We start from the raw sequence: 20,189 nt of genomic DNA, 5'->3' as shown, positions 1-20,189 counted from the left end.
ACCTCTCCTGCTCCACCAACCTCGGATAAGGATTATCATTTGTGATGTGAATAGGAATGTAAACAGGACGATCCAAGGACGAGAGGGGTCCCTCTCTTACTGTATTTTTTTAAAGGAATGGAAACAGATTCATTGTTATCTTATTTTTCACCCTCACTTGCCACTTGTTTATGAATATACTGGAGCTAGCGGAAGTATATTTTGGAAATAATCGGACAGATCTACAAAAGTAATCGGTCCCCCAACTTCCTACCCCTTTTTTTTTTTTGTAAACTGGGCGGATTCGGGATTGAACGGGACGATCCAAGGACGAGAGGGGTCCCTCTCTTACAGTATTCTTTTAAAGGATTGGAAACATATTCATTATTATCCTATTTTTTATCCTCACTTGCCTGTTTATGGTCATGTTAGAGCGGAAGTATATCTTGAAAATATCCGGACAAATCTACGAAAGTAATCGTTCCTCCAACTTCCTACCCCCTTTTTTTTTGTAAATTGGGTAGATTCGGGATTGAATTATTCTTTTCTATGTATATTCGTTCATGCTTACCGTACATTTCAAGACGATCATTTGCATCCCTACAAGTAAGCCAGTCTAGTTTATTAGTTATATGATGATATATATAACCGACCAGATTGGTGTTTTGTTAGAATGCCGCTTAAATTTAAGCCCGTTTTGAGTTTGAGGGAATAATTGTAATATTACAAGATCAAAAATAATTGGAACGATCGACTGTGCCTAATGTAATTAGGTAAGAATTAGATAGTTGGTATCTGCAGCTTCAAATTTAAAATCTAATTAATTCATATTTCTAGCTGAACGAATATGTACGGAGATAAACTTTAGACGTGTTTAGATAGGAGTTTGAGCACGTACACGCATTGAGACAATAAAGTAAGGCGGTCGAAAGGGTAAAGGTTAAAGTAGAGGTAGGACCAGATATCAGATCGAATCTGTGCGAATTTTAAAGTTAATTTTGATCTGATGTCTTTGTTGGCTCGTATCTGTCATGCACAGGTATCAAAGGTGGCATCTGTAAATTTAAACATTTGAGGGAGTAACATGCTAAAAACCGCCCTCTAAAATTTTGAAAGGGAAAACTTCAAAAACCCCGCCGTAGTTTCGTAGTTTCTCACTTTGCTCCCCTGTGATTTAAAATGTATCAATTTGCCCCCCTGTGATTTTTTTTCTCTTTTTCTTATCAATTTTATTATTATTTTTTTTAAATCAGTAATAAAGTTAAAATTAAAGAGTACTAAAGTGAATATTTGATAAATTTAAATGAATATCTGAAATTTTTTATATATAATTTAATAAAATATTAACAAAAAAGCTAAAAAAATGAAACCACGGAAAGGTAATTTGATATATCTTAAACCAGATGGGGCAAAGTGAGAAACTGTTTTTCAAGTTTTCCCAATTTTAAACAAATCAATATCCAAACCAAGCAACTAACGTACACCTCGTGCTACCCGTCTCACGCGTATTCTCCGTTTTCCGCTCCCGCGTCTCTCTCTCTCTCTCTCTCTCCGCCCCTTTCCTCGCTCTCGCCATTTCGAATCATCTCCTCTCCTTCGATCATGAAAACGCCTAATAATTCGAAGCTTCTGTGAATCCATCGTGGATCTCAGGGTTTGATTCGGCATCTTTTGGCGGGAATTGGGCGCGGTTCAATCGAAAATTTTGGTTTTTCTCACCCACCCCCCAAAAATTCCTCCTCCATTGAGAATTTTGGGGGTTTTGGAGCTGAATCGGAGCCACTCCATTAATGAAATCGAGAAGGGTTCGAGTTTTTTTCCGAATTTAAGGTTTGAAAATGGTGATGATAGGTTGGAGCAAAATTGGGGTTTTTGTGGCGTGCGCGATCTCGTTTCATCTCCTCGTGTCGATCGATTCGGCGAGGACGGAGGGTTCGGAAACCCTTTTGGTGGGTTTGAGGGATTCGTATTCTAGGCGTGGAGCTTCGGTGGATTTAGATGAAGAAACGGTAAGAAGAGTTACTATTTTCGGTTTGTTGTTCTAAATCGAATAATGTAGGTTAGTTGCTAATCTTAATTTTTGTCTATGCTTATCACTATCTCTATCCCTCCATGAATATCCTTTCATACTCACTAGTTTTGGTGAAATTTTTGGTGAACTTGTATGCAGAGTGGAGATCCTCTTAAATGTAGGCCATTTTGAAACTTTAATTTCGATTTGAGTTATTTGAGACAATTGAATTTAGCACTTCATTAAACTTAATGGATTCATTAGCCCTTGGCCGTTAATTATTAATGAAATACAAACTTCTGCAGGAAAGCACTCGAGCTGTGAAATTTGACGGAATCACTGACTTATTTAATCAAATCCTCACGAAGGAAATTTCTCAAATCGCAACATATAAAAGTTAAGGAGTGTCAATACATGGAAAATAAAAATGTTTAGGGGCCTATTTGATACGGCGTAGAGTTGAGAGGGTGTCTATAGACTCTATACAGTTTCACTTGAAATCTTCAGTTCACCTAGCAATTTATTAATTCAATGTAATTTGTTCAAGTATATGTGCATTCAATTTCATATATTAAAGCACAAAGAGCAAATGTTGTTTAGGTAGGAGGAAGTGTGGGGGTTTGTAGAGACCTGGTTGTGGTTGTGGTTGTGGTTTTGTTTCTCTAGTTGTACTTGTGCAAAATAAAGACCAATCACGGGGAAAGCTATTTATCTTGTTGATCATAGTCTATGATCATTTTTGTTTGAACTTTTCTTTTTTGAAAATAAGCACTTGCTTAAACTTGAATAGGTTATACTCAACGGTTGCAGTTCAAGCATCCGCAATCAATGATCGACTGTTCATATTAACATCGTATATGGGCTGGAGTTATATTAGTATAGAAGATGATAAGCTTCATATATGGCTGCTTTTGTCAGGCTACTCAGTGATCTGTTTATATGCTGAACATTTATTTAAGGCTATAGATTACTAGTCAAACATGCTGTCCTTTCTCACTGCTAAGGCAGAGTTGATTTTTTTTTTTTTTTTTTTTACTTTTCAAAATTGATGGCATGATTATTGTTTTACAGGTGAAACAAATATTGTTCAATTGTGTTCTGGATATGGATATCATACCAGAGAGTAAAGATAAATTTTACTACTCTTTTTTCAATGACTTTTCCCGTGATTCTTATTGGACCTATCTTCGAGAACGATCAGATAGGAAGGAAAGCACAGATGAAGCCAACCGTACTGTGCCCCCAATAATCGAGCATGCTTTCTTTGATTGCTTGATGAATAACAATTTCCCGGTTCCTATTTCTAAAGAGTATCTCTATCTTACAAGAAATTGGTGGACCAATTTTGCTGGCCACTTTCGTGGTTCAAGAAGACAATTGGCCGAGCAATCTCCAACAATGGCACCCTCCTCGGGCCCCTCTCTATCTCCTGTCCCTGTTTCAGCTCAATCCCCCTATCGTGGTCCAGCACCTTCTGCCAGTCAGGAACTAGGAAGCTCAACAGCTCCTCCTAGCTTCTCCCCAGCTGCTCCGCCTAGAGGATTCTTTCCTCCAAAATCAGTTAAAAGAAGCCCAAAGTCAGCTACAAATTCACCACCAAAGAAGCAAAGCAGTGGGGAGAGCTCAATTATTGTCACTGTTGTTCTAACTTTGGCAGGGACGTCGTTTGTCGCCGCACTTCTCTTTGTTTGCTGTTATAAATGTCATAGAAAAGGAGGTTCTAAGGCATACAAGCAAAGGGATGATAAGCCACTTTTACGTTTGAGCGACTTCTCTGGTATTGACAAAATGCCTTTATTTTCTTCTTTAGTGAAAATATTCAAACCTAACTTGATCAATACACATTTTTAGATGGATACCTGAACTTTCAGGCTGTTGATTTTATTATCCTGACCATACAATATGTTTGAATATAAGTACCTCTCTGTCATATTCTTTATGGCATTTATCAAACATTCTCCACACTTAACAGGATATTTGTTAACGGGATATTTGATAACTTTTTTATGGAAGCTGTTAAATTCCAACAGATTTTGATAGAATTTTCTGAAACCAAAACTAATGATTGGTGAGGTAGTAGAATTAAAACTCTAAAATGCAGGAACCCATTTCAAGTTGCTAAACTATTAGTTGGTTAAGGCACGTCTGGTTTTGCCTTTCTTGTCCAATGCTGATTTTATGTCATTGTTGTTTCAGGTAACTCTCAAAAGCCCAACCAGGGATATCCAATTGATGTAAGTAAGCTGGGTGCAGCTCTCAAATCAGAAGAAAGCCAAAATGGTCACACCACTTCTCTGAAGTTGAATTCAGTTGGATCTCTTGAGCCATCTACTGCTGCACCACCACCACCACCTCCTCCTCCTCCTCTGCCACTTCGAAAGGCGGCTCCTCCTGCTCCTGCTCCGCCACCTCCTCCACCCATTCGGAAACCCAATCCTTCACCGCCGCCGCCACCGAAAGCTGACTTCCCACCACCTCGTCCCCCTCTGCCGAACCAAAGTTCTTCAAAACTGCGGAAAAAGCCAGTGAAAGCTGCTTCTGACCAGGAGCTTGGCAAGGAAGCTGACCCAAATGCTCCAAAAGCCAAACTGAAGCCACTTTTCTGGGACAAAGTTCTTGCCAATCCTGAGCAGTCGATGGTCTGGGATCACATTAAGTCGGGGTCATTCCAGTAAGATTCCTGATATAAATGTCCTACTCATTTCTACTCTCTGAATTATCGGAATATTGTCACATATATTGGGCATGAGCGCAAATAACCCACATTATTCTCCTTGTTGCTGGTCACTTCTTTTATTGTTTCTGCAACTTTGGATTCCTTTTAATGTTTTAAGGACTAAAATTACCCCCACTAAAAGATGACCTAAAGTTGCAGAAATAATAAAGATGGACTGACATTGCAAATATCAATATAATTAGTGTATTTATGCATTATAGCCCATATATTGGACAACTAACCTTATGGTGATTCACAGGTTTAATGAGGAAATGATTGAAAGTCTATTTGGGTACAATGCTAATGACAAAAGTAGGGGTGACGGTAAGAAGGAATCAGCATTTAAGGAACCCTCTCCTCAGTATGTTAAAATTCTAGATCCTAAAAAGTCGCAAAATCTCGCTATTTCATTGAAGGCATTGAATGTGAAAGTAGAAGAAGTTTGTGATGCAGTTATGGAAGGTAATTCCCATGCTGACCTCTTAACATCCAAGCTGAAACTTGATAATCTGCATGATTCCAAGTTCTTCAAGTCGTTAACATGATTGTTTCAATTTCTCTTTCACTAGTATTTACTTTTGGCAACATCTTATTTGCATGTATTATGTAAACGGAGAAATTGAGCTCGTGCTTGCTTATTGTGTTCTTGGAAAATTGTTAGAATAAAGCTCCCATGGTTGCATAGCAGAACTAGAGATTACTATACCGAAAAAATCTTTCTTTTGGTATTTAACTGATGTAACCTTGCTTGTCCCCTACTAGGAAATGAGCTTCCTGCAGAGTTACTTCAAACATTGCTGAAAATGGCTCCTACAACCGATGAAGAGCTGAGACTTAGGCTATACAATGGTGATCTTTCTCATCTTGGTCCAGCGGAACAGTTCTTGAAGGTGTTGGTTGGTATTCCTTTTGCTTTCCAACGCCTAGATGCATTGCTTTTCATGGCTTCTCTACCGGAGGAAGCCTCAGCTCTGAAGGAGTCATTCTCAACTTTGGAGGTAAGTATAAGTCTCTCTCACACTTCAGTTGTTTCTCTTTCGAGCTTCTAGTCTTTGCGTAATACTTCCAAGTCATTCGTACATCACTGAATACTGCCACTAATGACTTATCTAGTTCCAATCTCATAACTAAGCGCTTCTGATAGTACGACAATCCAGATATTTTAGTGGATTTGAACGTGGGAGAATCCTAGAATCGGTACCTTTCGTATGACATGCAAATGGTGCCTTTGTTCTATGTTGATTGTTTCAAGTAGATACAATTTTTATCTGTTCGAATTAGCAAATATATCTAATTGGTTGACAGAACCTTATATCTAATGCATAATCGTCTTGCTCTTTATACCTTGATATGCTAAGAAAACTGCTATGTGTGAAAGCAGAAGCTCAAGTTGTAGTCCACACATAAAATCAGTGGATCTAGCAGAAATTCAAACACCATTAACAGCCTGAAGTTCAATAGAATCAATTCTTATGCAGAGGGCATAATAATGAGGGTACCTAGAAGAATTAGCATAATATTTTATGGTTCTGTTTTGACAGGTTGCTTCCAAGGAGCTCAAAAGCAGCCGGTTATTTTTAAAGCTTTTAGAAGCTGTGCTCAAGACTGGCAATAGAATGAATGATGGTACATTCCGAGGAGGAGCCCAAGCTTTCAAGCTCGACACTCTTCTCAAACTAGCCGACGTCAGAGGAATCGATGGAAAAACCACTCTTTTGCATTTCGTCGTTCAAGAAATCACCCGCTCTGAAGGAATTCGAGCTGCCCGTATTGAAAGAGAACAGAGAAATAGCATCTCAAGCGTGAATTCTGATGAACTATTTAATGATCCCCCACAAGAATCCGAGGACCATTATCGTAAAGTCGGACTTAGGGTTGTATCAAACCTTGGCGACGAACTCGAAAATGTCCGAAAGGCGGCATGCCTTGATTTTGATGTCCTAACGAGTACGGTGGCAAACCTAGGGGATAAACTTGTGAAAATAAAAGATTTCTTGAATACCAGCTTGAAAAGTTTGGAAGAGGAAAGTGGGTTTCACCATTCATTGAAGTATTTTGTGGAGCAAGCGGAGAGCGACATTACTTTCTTGTTGGAGGAAGAGAAGAGAGTTAGGGCACTGGTGAAGAGCACAGTTGATTATTTCCACGGAAACGCCGGAAAAGATGAGGGTTTGCAATTGTTTGTGATTGTGAGAGACTTCCTAGCGATTTTGGATAAGGCTTGCAGAGAGGTGCAAGAATTAAACAATAAAGCGCAAAAGAAGCCAAGAAGTCAAGCTGCATCAGCCTCATCATCGCCTGTTCCGGATCCTCGCCAGCATCTATTTCCAGCAATCACGGATCGGCGAGTAGATAGCTCTAGTTCCGATGACGAGAGCTAATTTCATGAAGGTGTTACACATTATTCTTTTCCTGTCCTTTATCATGTGTGAGGAGTTCATCGCGCTCCGAAAGCGATCAGTATCTATTAACCATACCTCTTTGCTCATATTTCAGGATTTGTCAAGGCAAAGAGGGGAAACAAAATTCATGCTGCATCAATTGGCATTCAATCTCATGATATTTATCACAATGAAGTGATCGCTAAATCAGAAATATTGTGGTGTCAAACATGCTGGAAACCGAAAGTGAGCCTCGATGGTCAACTTCTACAAGTTTAAGGCCTTCTGTGCGTGTGCGCATGAGACATTAGATTTTGTTTGTACTTGAAATTCTTTCATTCTTTTAGGCTGAATTGTTTTTTTTTTTTTTGGCTTTTTAGATCTCGTGTAAATTGGTTCAACAGCTTCAGCCTCAAATCTCTTTCTAGCCCAAAGAAAATCTTTTAGATCTTTGGAGTGATACCATATCAAAAGCTAGGAGAGCTATCAAATATCTAGACTGAGATAGCTCATTCAAATTGCTTATAAGGAAGCACCAAATCAAACTTGTAACTTCGAATTACAGAGAAAAAAAAAAAATTCTCATTCCGAATAATTATTATTGAAGCATCTTAATGCCTAGAATGTTAAGACTTCTCTCATATTTAGATTAGTAATTTCATGTTATGCTGATCATATTGAATTGTTGTTATCAAACACAAGGGGCCTATTTTGGGAACGCATTGACCAAATAAACTGCAAAAGAAGCTTCACCATTACAATTGTCTAGTGCATTCTATTATATGATCGATCTCTCCACAACGTAAATGTGTTCCACAATCCAAGTCACACAAGAAGGCGCTTCAAATTACACACTGCACTCCAAACATAATAATCCCTCTTTATATTAAAGCTCCACTCTTCAATGCTGCTCCAAACAAGATGGATTTAAGAGAGGCCAAATAAATTCATTAGCGAGTACAACAATAAAGGCCACCAAAACCATGATTTTTCCCCCTCACTTTCTCATCAAAACACAAACCAAAGAGCGTGCAAAGAAACCAAGTTAATTTCCATTCCAAGCTTATACACCGTAATAACAAATCTAACACCAAGTAGTCTCTACAATTACAGAACGGATGGAGATTCAGCATTTTTCATCATCAAAAGACCCTCTAAAGGCTCCCCACAAAGCACTTCCCTAATGAAACAAAAACAAAAACAGAGGAAAGAAGAAGATGAAGAAGACGAGGAAGAGGGGGAGGGGGGAGGTGAAATCTAGCTGTCGTCATCTGCGGCGGCAGATTTGGAGGAGCCGCCGGCCTTCTTGGGGAGGAGGAGGTTGTGGATGTTGGGCATGACGCCGCCGCTGGCGATCGTGGCCTGCCCAAGGAGCCGCGACAGCTCCTCGTCGTTCCGCACCGCAAGCTGAATGTGCCGTGGCACTATCCGAGTCTTCTTGTTGTCCCTCGCCGCGTTCCCCGCAAGCTCCAGCACCTGATGATTATTGGATAGTAATGGAGGGAGACGAATCATATGGTTGGTTAGATTGTGTGAATAAGGGGAAATTGGAATTGGCTGGGGTTAAGCTAGTCAAATTTGAAGGGGGAAAGATGGAAACTTTGGAACTCATAACCCTCTAAAAAGGAGAATTTTTTTAGTTGCGACGATCCAATTGATCCAAACATGCTCGTTTGAAGAAAAAATGAGACACAATTTGGATCACCAGGTTTTCGGAATCGAAATTTTGGACCAAATTACCATAATTTGGATCGAAATTTACTGAAAGAAGAAATCCTACCCACAAAATACACAAAAACAAAAAACAAAAAAAAGGGGAATCGATTTGATTAAATTTATCAGAAATTAAACTCGGTTACAAGAGGGAATGGGGAAAAAAAGGAAAAAAAAAAAATTGAAATGACTAGGTGAAACCTCAAAGATTTTTCTGTAAAAGTCACAAGAAAGGATAATTTCAGTCATGGTCATACAAATTGATCCCGGTACTCTTAAAATCAGAAGAAACCCAAGATCAAAACGAAAAACTCGAACCAAATCACCAAAAACCATATCGAAAATTACCGAACAAAGAAGAAACCCTAACACAAATTACCCAAAACCAAGAAGAGGAGGCGACAATTCGAGCGACTAGGGCGTAGATCCCTTACCTCAGCAGCGAGGTACTCGAGAACGGCGGCGAGATACACCGGAGCTCCGGCGCCGACGCGCTCCGCGTATTTACCGGCCTTGAGGAATCGCGCGATCCTCCCCACGGGGAACTGCAGCCCCGCCTTGCTGCTCCTCGACATCGCCTTCTTCGACGACGCCGCGCCAATCGCCTTCCCCCTGCCCGCCATGGCCGACCTCGAGATCTAGGGTTAGGGTTAGGGTTAGGGTTTTCGAGGAGGAAACGGGGAGAGACACAAACGAAAGGGCGATTCCGTGGCTTTCGCGAACTATAGATTGGATCTTAAGATCGGGGGGTTTTCACTTGTATTTATAAGCGCAGGGGTAAGAGGATTTGGTGTCAGCCAATGGGGTGAGAGTGCGCGGATCGCCATCGTAGCCGTTTAATCCGTCGGATTTGGACGGTGTGATTTGGATGGAGAGAGGTCAGCCGGTCAAGTCGGTTTCATAAAAACTGTCACATACGGAGAAGGAGAAGGAATTTAAATTAAAAAATTTAAATTTAAATATGTTTGTAATTTGATTCAAGGGCATTTCAACTGCTTCTCTTTCTACAAACTCTAAATTTTATTAGCTTGATAATTTTCAATAATTTTATTTCTTCGGTTTTATTTGAATTTCAATACTCAAAACTAAAAAGAACCCCAGTGTCGAACTTAAATTAAATTAAATCAACTGAATTAACTAGATTCGATTCGATAATTTAGCTTAGACATAACAACACTCACCCCTAGAGTTGAACTTGGTCTGATTTTTTCGAAAAATTTAGCTGCGTCCCGTGTATTTCATTCAAACCAAATCTATCGTCTTTGTGTGTATGGTACTCTAATAATTGTTTCGATATCCAAAATGTTGGTACTACTAAATGATTTGGTTTAATTAGCAAAGCTATTATTACTAATTTAAAGGATATTTCATTTGACTTAGGACATCAAGGTAATAGATTTTTTGTTGAAGAAACTCATTTATGAGAGCTATTTTCAAATAATAAAAAGCAATGCCTCAATTAGAAAAGAAGATAATGACTTGCTCAAAATAAAGAATAAAGAAAAGCTCATTACACAATGACACCTAAAGTATCTCAACTTCAAACTCTACACAAAAGTACTTCAATAAAAGCCCCCAAAAAAAAGAAAAAGAAAAAGAAAATAAAAGGCCAATTAGAGATTGAATAAGGCAACCTTTAATACATATTCATCAAAGTTCATTGAATTAAAAGGTGAAATTTGATTAGGGATGGACACCATGAGATCCATTGCCCCTTTGAGACTTTCCTTCCTCTCTTATAGCGGCATCTGCAGAGACATAATACACCAGGCAAAACAGGCCATGAACAAAGCACAGGATCCCTCCGATCGAGAGGAAACGGTGGCGATCGAAGCCACAAGATGCTCGGGATTTGGAATTTGAGAGAGCCCCTATGATCAACATAGTAAATCCAACTATGACAACAATCCTGTAAAAAGTGAAGAATTTTTATAGTTATTTTGATATGAATTATTCAATAATTTTGGGAAATAAGTGTAGGGAACACTAGCTGGAAAATTCTCATGTGATGTAATTACATAAGATTTGCATTGGAGTGATTTTCTGGGGGCATATTGAATTGGATCATTTTCCTTTTTTAATAAATTATACGAGAATCATCCAGTGTCTTACAGTGTCAAAAAATCAAAAAAAAAAAAAAAATCCAAACCAAATCAATCTAGTCCAAATTGATCCAATAATCCGACCGCGAATCTAAACCCAAATAGACTCTCAATTGGTATACTTCAATTGTAAAGTTGGCTTGAAAATTTAGTAATAAAAAAAAATTAAGGATTTGAAGATTTTTGCTTTTTTTTTTTTTTGAAGAAGAGATAAGAGAAAACTATGAATTATGGTATTTAATTCCTTGTTAATTATTATTTGACTACATGAATGATGTACTCTATAATTTTATCAGAAATTCAATCACATTTGCTGTATTTGGTAATTATCAAGAATACAAATTAAAATGAACCCATATACATAAATAGGTAGAGAAATAAATTCTCCATTTTTCATATATATCTCCGCTCCATTCGAGGCAGATCTAAGCGCGAAGCCTCGGAAAAAAAAATCAAGTAAAAAAATAAAAGAGAACCAAATACAAAACTTGAAAATTAATTAATTTGGTGGTTATTACCATGAGATGATTAAGGTTGCTGCAGCCATTTGCTTGTTGGCCGTCGACTGTTTGAATTTGGTCCCCGAACAAATGCACGGGCAGCCGCCGAGCGCATTCGCGATGGCGTGGGCCAACGCAAGGAGGGTGGCTGCCGCGAGCCCGAGCCGATATGCCTGGTGAACTGGTTCATTGCACTCAATGAAGAACACCCTTAAGTGCCTCCCCTACAAATATATATATTTCAATCACAACACCATTAAGTTCTTAAGTAAACTTAACTATGTAAGAATACTGAGTGTTTGATCAAATTGATTGTCTTATAAAGAGATTAATTAATACAATACCTTGTTTTGAGCTTTCTCAGCTTCAATTCCTAGTACACCTGCAACTGCATCCATGATCACAATCAACAGGCAAATGATCACAGCTTCTATCCTAGCCATGGCTTAGTTTAATTTGAGGAGTTGTGTAAGTGTGAACTAAGCAAAAGAGGAGAAGCATATGAGTATTTGATTGCTTAGGGGGGGTTTCCTATGATGAAAGGTAAAGAGAGCTTTGATGTTAAAGATGCTTTTTTTATTTTATTTTTTTGCTTTTTTATATCTCTCTCTTTGTGCTTTATCTTATGCTTTGCTTTTGCTTTGGAGGGCTTGATTCCTTTCTCATGGCCATGGGGAGAAAGGAAAGGTTGGTGCAATTTTTTAACATGAATGAATGAATATATTATTGATATGTGGCGTAGTCTTTTTATATATTTATTGCATGGCGAATCTAAGTTGATCTTGAGGTGGTGGGGTGTCACATGATCAATTCCTTTTTGTGGTATGTACATGAAATTAATGGTTAGAGATATTCCAAAGATTTGCTTTGAGCTGGGCAAGTAGAGAGTGTTCAAAGAATTATTAGGCAAGAGCAAATCGAGCTAGTATAAATCAAATTAGATGTTAATACGTCGATCATATTTAGCATAGTCGGCTAATGATTTGATGATTAATATTTGAGATCAAGTTTGAAATACTTCACATTTCGAGTTTATTTCTAAAAAAAAACGAGAAATTGCTACTTATCTCTTAAAAAAAAGAAAAACTTGGATGGATGTAAATACTACAATTAGTAAAGAGCAAAGAGAGGTACTAAAACTTTTTAATAGAAAAAAGAAAGAAGAAAAACAACTTACAAGATTTTGCTCGTAGATGTATCCTAAATACTACAGCAAACGAATAAAGAAAAAAAAAGGCTTTGTTTGTAGTTCTTGTGATATATTTAAGATGCAAAAAGCTTTATTAAATATTACATTACATTTTAAATAAGAAGCACATGCATGCTTTTAAGTAGCTTTTGCTATGATGTTACAAAATAAAACCAAAGTTATTTTCCACCATAACTGTAAGATTCGTGCTTGACATCATCAATTATCGTAAGTTGACCAATACTGGAAAGCTCCAGAGAAAGAACCGTATACTCTCGAGCACTTCAAAAGGAATCTTATCTTCACCACACTCCTTTATATAAACCGAGAAACTAAAGAGTGCACCTCTCTCCCACATAGATGCTCAACAAATGCCGCGGCGAACGGCGATCGACGTCCGACAGCCGTCCGATCAGACCAGCAACCGTCAGAAATGGCGCGTGTCGCTGACAGAAGACGCGTTCGAGTCGTTCATGGCTCGGTGCGGGGACGCCGGGCGAGAGGTGTTCGGAGAGGGCTCGCTGTTCAGCCCGATGCTCTTCGGGAAGTTCTTCGATCCGTCCGACGCCTTCCCGCTGTGGGAGTTCGATTCCGACGATTTGCTCTCCGCGCTCCGGTGCAGCTCCAAGACGAGTGTCGATTGGGCCGAGTCGAGTTCCGAGTTCATCCTGAGAGCTCATGTACCAGGTACGTAGCAGCTATTAATCAAGCTAACTACGTACGTACTTGTTTATATTTCAAGGATCATGGCTTATAATTTGCTAGTACATGTGTTGATAAAATAATACTAGTTTTAATATTGAATCTATGATATAGGAAATAGAATTTATGGATTGATTTCATTTTAGTGAAACTAATATAGTTTCTTTGTGTTCCTCCTTTCTTTAGTTTTTTTTTTTTTTGATGTATATGCTGCTACTTCATGTTCTATAATTGAAACCTTCAAAGACTATTGGCTTATTTTACTTGGCAATATTCTTAGAATTAATTAATGAATTAATTCACAATTTTATGTGATTGTTAGTTAATTCAGTTCATCTTTTTATGTGTCTACAAGTTGTAGTTGTATTAAGAATGATCTAATTAGCAATGGGAAAAAAAAGGAATAAGAATAGAGAAGACGATCTAGTTTCTGAAGTTAGTAAAAATGATTTGTTTTGAAAAAAACAGTTTTAATTAATCAATTCATTGTTTTAAGCTATATATGATCTCCCTTCCCTTTTCCTATAACTATGAATTGATCTTTTGAAAGTTCAAAAAATATAAATAGTTCCACCTCTTTACAAACTCAAAAAAAGATTAGGAAAGTTCTACTTAAATTACAAATTTTTTTTAAAAAAATTGTTTTTTGTTGTTTTGTTTTGTGCAGGTGGGAGGAAATGCGAGGTGGAGATATGTGGTGAAAAGCCTAAGGTAATGGAGATAAGTGGGCAGTGGGGGCCGGCGGTCCGCGAACCGGGCCCGAGGGATTGGCGGTCCGGGCGGTGGTGGGAGCGCGGGTTCGTCCGGCGGATCGAGCTGCCGGAAAATGCAAATTGGAGGAGGGCAGAGGCATACATCACTGAAGATGAGGAAGAAAGCCTTCTCGAGATCAAAATTCCAAAGAATAATAATAATTTTGATAGCAACACCCACCACACAAGTAGTGGTGGAGGTGGTGGTGGTGGTGGAGGAGGAGGAGAGGGGAAAGAATAAGAATATTTTTGTGTGTGTGACGATATTAATTCGAGCACTTAATTTGATATATAAATATATTTGTAGAGAAGAAATATATTTGAAAAAAGAAAAGAAAAGCAAACATATGTAAAGCAAGATAATTCATATTACTCTTAATTATTGCGTACCATACACAGTAATTTTTATGCACTAAACTATTTGGTTCTACTGTTCATTCGAAAACAAACACAATCTCCGTCGCTAATTCGATCGACCATCAGATCACCACGAGTGAGTGTGTAAATAATTTAAGTTTTGGATTAAACAATCAGATTCATGATGTGCAAACTTTTCCTGCTGCCTCCATATTTGCAGAAGATTTTGCACCCCTATGGGGGGAATAGTTGCAAAGTGTAATTTTGGAATGGTATAATCAAGAAAACGAGCTATTTTACAGAATAAAATATAAATACGTATTTTGGTGGATCGTTTGGATGAAAAAAAATAATATGATCTTCCAAGTGAAACTCTCCAACGCTATCCGATTATTGGAATATGTCAAACTCCTTATGGACACTTGGAATGAGCTTTTTTGATATCTTTGTTAAACGTTTGCTTTTATTTTTTTTACTCTTCTATCGCTTTTCTAGTTTATTTTTTTATTTTTCCAACTTTTTCCTTTTATATTTTATTTTTATGAGGCTCTAACTGATTTTATCTTGTATGTTTAGTTCATTTTGACTAATAAAATAAAGTGAATAGCTTGCACCTTTTTCTAAAGAAAAAAATTATAAATATGTATTTTGTGGAGGGTAAACATGCAAAAAAAAATTCACACGCGGGAGTCGGCCGAGCCCAACCAACACTTAAACGCCACTCGCTCCTCGAGTCCTCGTCGAGCTCTCAAATCCCTAAACCCCCAAAACTCTCTCTTTCTCTCTCTCACTCTCTCTCTCTCCCTCCTCCTCCTCGTCCGCCGCCGAAGAAGAGGAAGAAGACGAAGAAGCCGACGAAGAAGAAGAAGAGGGGGAGGGAATGGCGTTTAGGGCTCGGGAGATCTACAAGAAGATCGTGCGGAGGGTGGGGGGTGAGGAGGCGCTCCCGAGGGAGGTGATGGAGTCGGTGAAGAAGATGCTTCCCAACAACAAGGTCGTTATGGGGCGCGCCAAGCGCGGCATCTTCGCGGGACGACACATCCAGTTCGGCAACAAGGTCAGCGAGGATGGCGGTAACAAGTACTACTCGATTCCATCGATCCCTCCTACTTGAAACCCTTTTTTGTTTTGTCCGATTTTTTCCCATTTTTTCTGAGTTTTTAGGTCGAATTTATGATAACGAAGTGATTTTTTGGGGGTAGATTTTGTCGTTTTTGTAAATTAATGCATGGCTACCGAGTACTCCATCGATTCCTCATTAAACCGCTCCTGCTCCCCCAATTGATCCTCCTGTTGTCCCTTTAGTTTCAAATCACTAGTCATTTTTTCTTATTTCAAAAAAAAAAAAGCTCGAATTTTGTGATAAAAAGGTGACCTTTTTAAGGGTTTTTCGCTATTTTGGTTGTTAAATGGATGTTTCTACATCATTGTTCAACAATTTATTCAATCCACTGGTACGAACCTCCTTAAATCCTTTAGCTGCATGTCTTTGTAAGCCTTTTCAATACTGTTTCTTCCCCCCATTTTTTGGCACGATGTTCATGAGGTTGCTTGTAGGATTCGACGAAGTTTTGGTTTTCTTAATTGCAGATCCTCATCAAATTCAACTTACACTTGTAGTTAAAAATTTTTACCTGATGATATTAGTCAGCTAAAGCTACACTATAGTTAGATAGCTTGCTCTAGATATCGATACAGAGATATAAAAATATCAGCCAATATCCAAAATTACTTTGACATGTAGTTTAAACTGATTTTATAATTGCTTAGCTACTAGATCCACTGACTAGTTAATAAGCCGAAGATGGTGTGGACGATGTTAAAATGTAATTGTAACACTGAAAGCTTCCTTGATGATAATGATGAAATCATGCTTGTTTAGCATGGTTTGCTGATGATGATGCTGATGTTTCACTTTGACATGAAGTTTGCAATCAGTTCGTTCTAGTCTCGGTTAATAATTTGATCGATTGTAATCAATTTCAACTGCAAATATACATCTTTTAAAATTGAAGCTCAACCCAACTATGTATATTCAACTTGTTCACTGAGGCATACTCTTAAAATGCACCATTGAACAAACATTTCCTTTGTAAAGAATAAGATTTGGTCTTTTGCCGATTTCGTATTAATAAAATCAGTTAATTTTCATCTTTTTCCCCCCTTCTCTCTTCAGAACTTATTACTTGGTACTTGATGTCTCTTTGGTCCTTAAAAGAATAAGGATACTATACTTTTTTTTTTTTTTGACTTAAAAAGTTATCTGTTAGTACCTTATATCTCTCTCTTTTCTTTGTGAATCCTATCATTAAAGCCTGATTTAAAGAAGCTTTAATCCNTCGAGCCACTGAGCTGGAGGCTCCCCTCAAGAACAGCTTGGGATGAGCCACATAAGCCAGCCATTGAAGCCATAGCTTGAGCCATCTTTTTCTCTCTCTCTCTCTCAAAACTCTCTCTATTTGCACTCTTTTGTGAGGAATCAATGGTTTCCTATGTGGATGATGGAGTGGGGATTATAAGATGAAGTGTGTCGTTCGGGCAACGGGCAGGGGAGCCTTATCTGCCCGTGGCTAGTTTGGATAAGTTGGCAGCCACTAGACGAGTGCCACGTGTCTTTCGCTTGCTTTGGTGCACCAATGACTTGGATTGGGTTGCAATAGAGCTATTGGCTGGTGCCACGTGTCCTGTAGTATCTTGGATCTTCATGTTCCAGCGCCACATGAGAGTTAGATTAGTTTGATGTTCATTTGACTGGGTTTGGGGTCAAGTAAAACTCAAATCTTTAATTGAAGTGGAAAACTAAGAAACAGTTTCTATAAGAGTTAAAAAAGTGAAAACAGACAGATCAAATTCACTTATGAAACGAACTCTTGCCACTTAAGTGCGCTTGAAATCAGTTTTAGCAAAAGCGCGCTTTTCTTCCTTCGACAAAAATATAGAACGGTCGCATTTCAAAGCAAGTCCTTATGTTTTTATTTTTTTATTAAGGTTTCTTAATTTTATTTTTTTAGAATCAAACAATTTTAGCCAAATGAAGTAGAAGTTATATCAAATGTATTGACAATAGTTCTAAAGGTCAAAAAAAGAATGAAGTTGAGCATGTCACTAAAAATAAGGATGTAGTTGAGGATTCTCAATACATTTTTACCATAATTTCAACTCTTGATCCCACTACACTACACTGCTCTCTCTCTCCCTCGTCCCTCCATGTTGCCTATATGAATGCCTTCTCTCCTCTCAAACCTCTAAACCCCCGCTCCAAAACCCTTATCCTCCCCCGATCTCTCCTCTCCCACCTCTTCTCCCACTCCTCCACCAAAACCCTAACACTAGAAGAAGCAGAGCCCTCGTCAACCCCTCTCACCTCTCTACAATGCGGTCGCCTCTTACAATCCATCACCAATTCCAAATCCCTCTCAAAGGGCCTCCAACTCCACGCCCACGCCATCTCCTCCGGCGTCCTCGGCCGCAACACCTACCTCGCCACCAAGCTCTGCGCCATGTACGCGCTTTGCGGCGCCGCGGCCGACGCCCGCGCGGTCTTCGACGCCATCGTGCTGAAAAGCTCCTTCCTTTGGAATGTGATGATCAGGGGCTATGCTTGTAGTGGGTTTCCTCTAAAAGCTCTGGTTTTGTATAGGGAAATGTTGGGTTTCGGGAAAAGGCCGGATAGTTTCACGTACCCCTATGTTCTTATGGCGTGTGCGGATCTTTTGCTTGTTGAAGTTGGTAAAAGGATTCATTGTGAGGTGATTGTTTATGGGTATGAAGCGGATGTTTATGTGGGTAATTCACTTTTGTCTATGTACTCTAAATTTGGTGAAATGCGCATTGCTAGGAAGGTGTTCGATATAATGCCGACACGGGATTTAACTTCTTGGAACACAATGATTTCGGGTTACCAAAAGAATAATGAACCCGAAAGGGCCTTGTTGGCCCTTTTTGATTTAATTGGGAATGGATGGGGAATGGATCGAGCAACTCTTCTTAGTGTACTCCCAGCATGTGCTGATCTTTCAGCACTGAAGCAAACAAAGGAGATTCACGCTTACATACTTCGTAACTTCACTGAATTTGACATATTCGTAGTCAATGCCATTATCCATGTTTATGCTATTTCGGGCTTTTTAATGGGGGCAAGACATTTGTTTGAGAACAATAATAAGAACGATATTGTATCATGGAATTCCATAATTTCTGGTTATTCACATACTGGTGGTGCTATTGAAAGTTTACGATTCTTTCGCCAAATGAATTCACAAGGTATTGCTCCCGACACAGTTACTCTCATTGCAGTTCTTGGAGTCTGTGATCGGATAGCAGCCTTACAATTTGGACGGAGCCTTCACGGTTATGTAACTAAACGAGGCTATGATAGAGAGGTTACTGTGAATACTTCACTTATAGACATGTATTCTAAGTGTGGAAGTCTAGAGTGTTCCCGCCAAGTTTTTGATCAAATGACTACAAGAAATCTAATCTCTTGGAGTGCCATGATCTCGGGTTATGGACTTCATGGGCGTGGAAGGGAAGCTGTTCAATGCTACAGTGAAATGAAAATGAATGGTGTAGTTCCAGACAATGTTACCTTCACATCAGTTCTGTCAGCATGTAGCCATGCAGGATTAGTCAATGAAGGGAAGAAAATTTTCAATGAAATTTCAAAGGACTATTCATTGAGGCCCACCGTTGAGCACTGTACATGCATTGTTGATCTTCTTGGAAGGGCAGGTTATTTAGATCAAGCATCTGAGTTCATTATGAATATGGAGGTGGAACCCAACGCTGATGTGTGGGCCGCGCTTCTTTCCACTTGTCGCATTCATCAAAATGTGGAGTTGGCAGAATATGCTGCTCAGAATGCTTTTCGCCTTAACCCTAAAGGTGTGGGCCCTTATGTTTGCCTCTCAAACTTATATGCTGTTAAGAAAAGGTGGACGGACGTTGCAAGGGTGCGAGCTGCAGCAAGGAATAATGGACTGAAGAAACCACCTGGCTGCAGCTTCATGGAATTGGGTATGGAAATCCATCGATTTATGGTAGGAGATAAGTCACATCCACAATCAAATTCCATATATGCCAAACTTAATGAACTAAGGAAGCTAGTAAAGGATGCTGGATATGTTCCGGATACCAGCTCAGTCTTTTATGAGGTTGATGAGGATGTGAAGGAAAAATTGCTATGGGATCACAGTGAAAGGCTGGCCATTGCTTTTGCTCTATCGAACACATCAAGTGAAATGAGTATTAGGATCACCAAGAACCTTCGCGTATGTGAAGATTGCCATGCTGTGACAAAGCTGATCACAAAGCTTGTTGGTAGAGAAATCATTGTGAGGGATGCCCATCGGTTTCACCACTTCTATAACGGGCTTTGCTCTTGTGGTGATTACTGGTGAGCTTTTATATGATATTATATTCTAAGATGAGGTATGTGAACCCACATAACCAGCTGGATGTTGTGTAATTCCTGGTTTCTCATGTGCGTATTGACAAAAAAAAAGGGACATAAAAAAGCAAACATATTGGGAAGTGTAGGCGGGTTGAACAAAGCAATACTTGAGGTTTGCTACCTGGACATAACATGAAAATTTCTTGATGTATTATACTAGAAAATAATTCAATAACAAGTGACAAATTTTCTTTTTCGTAAGTTGTTATCTGATGACTTCACTCTTATGTAGTTTTGCCAATTTGACGATCATTTTACTTGGCAGTTTTGTTGGGTAACTATGGTTCAACTAATCATCTACGCACTATAATAGATCTATAATGAATAGTATCGAA

General features: G+C 38.8%; 5 protein-coding genes across 5 annotated transcripts; 3 read left to right on the top strand and 2 right to left on the bottom strand.

The window, feature by feature from the left end:
* LOC109715564 (formin-like protein 3) lies at positions 1,459–7,693 on the top strand. The gene is made up of 7 exons (XM_020240655.1): positions 1,459–1,988; positions 3,062–3,767; positions 4,187–4,661; positions 4,966–5,168; positions 5,469–5,704; positions 6,248–7,097; positions 7,203–7,693. Exons 1-6 carry the CDS (start codon positions 1,818–1,820, stop codon positions 7,085–7,087), a joined length of 2,631 nt encoding a protein of 876 aa, XP_020096244.1. The 5' UTR covers positions 1,459–1,817; the 3' UTR covers positions 7,088–7,097; positions 7,203–7,693.
* LOC109715568 (probable histone H2A.2) lies at positions 7,956–9,546 on the bottom strand. Its single transcript, XM_020240659.1, has 2 exons — positions 9,235–9,546; positions 7,956–8,563 (listed from the first exon to the last, which is right to left on the bottom strand). Exons 1-2 carry the CDS (start codon positions 9,421–9,423, stop codon positions 8,345–8,347), a joined length of 408 nt encoding a protein of 135 aa, XP_020096248.1. The 5' UTR covers positions 9,424–9,546; the 3' UTR covers positions 7,956–8,344.
* On the bottom strand, positions 10,438–12,074 carry LOC109715567. The gene is made up of 3 exons (XM_020240658.1): positions 11,747–12,074; positions 11,421–11,626; positions 10,438–10,709 (listed from the first exon to the last, which is right to left on the bottom strand). Exons 1-3 carry the CDS (start codon positions 11,843–11,845, stop codon positions 10,484–10,486), a joined length of 531 nt encoding a protein of 176 aa, XP_020096247.1. The 5' UTR covers positions 11,846–12,074; the 3' UTR covers positions 10,438–10,483.
* LOC109715566 (22.3 kDa class VI heat shock protein-like) lies at positions 12,889–15,272 on the top strand. The gene is made up of 2 exons (XM_020240657.1): positions 12,889–13,278; positions 13,961–15,272. Exons 1-2 carry the CDS (start codon positions 12,963–12,965, stop codon positions 14,284–14,286), a joined length of 642 nt encoding a protein of 213 aa, XP_020096246.1. The 5' UTR covers positions 12,889–12,962; the 3' UTR covers positions 14,287–15,272.
* LOC109715565 (pentatricopeptide repeat-containing protein At3g26782, mitochondrial-like) lies at positions 16,750–20,055 on the top strand. Its single transcript, XM_020240656.1, has one exon. The coding sequence runs from the start codon at positions 17,621–17,623 to the stop codon at positions 19,799–19,801; it is 2,181 nt and encodes a 726-aa protein (XP_020096245.1). The 5' UTR covers positions 16,750–17,620; the 3' UTR covers positions 19,802–20,055.

Source organism: Ananas comosus, linkage group 9, assembly GCF_001540865.1.
Source record: "Ananas comosus cultivar F153 linkage group 9, ASM154086v1, whole genome shotgun sequence".
Classification (NCBI taxonomy): Eukaryota; Viridiplantae; Streptophyta; class Magnoliopsida; order Poales; family Bromeliaceae; genus Ananas; species Ananas comosus.
Note: the sequence above shows the minus strand (reverse complement) of the source record. Positions and strands in the feature narration are given on the sequence as shown.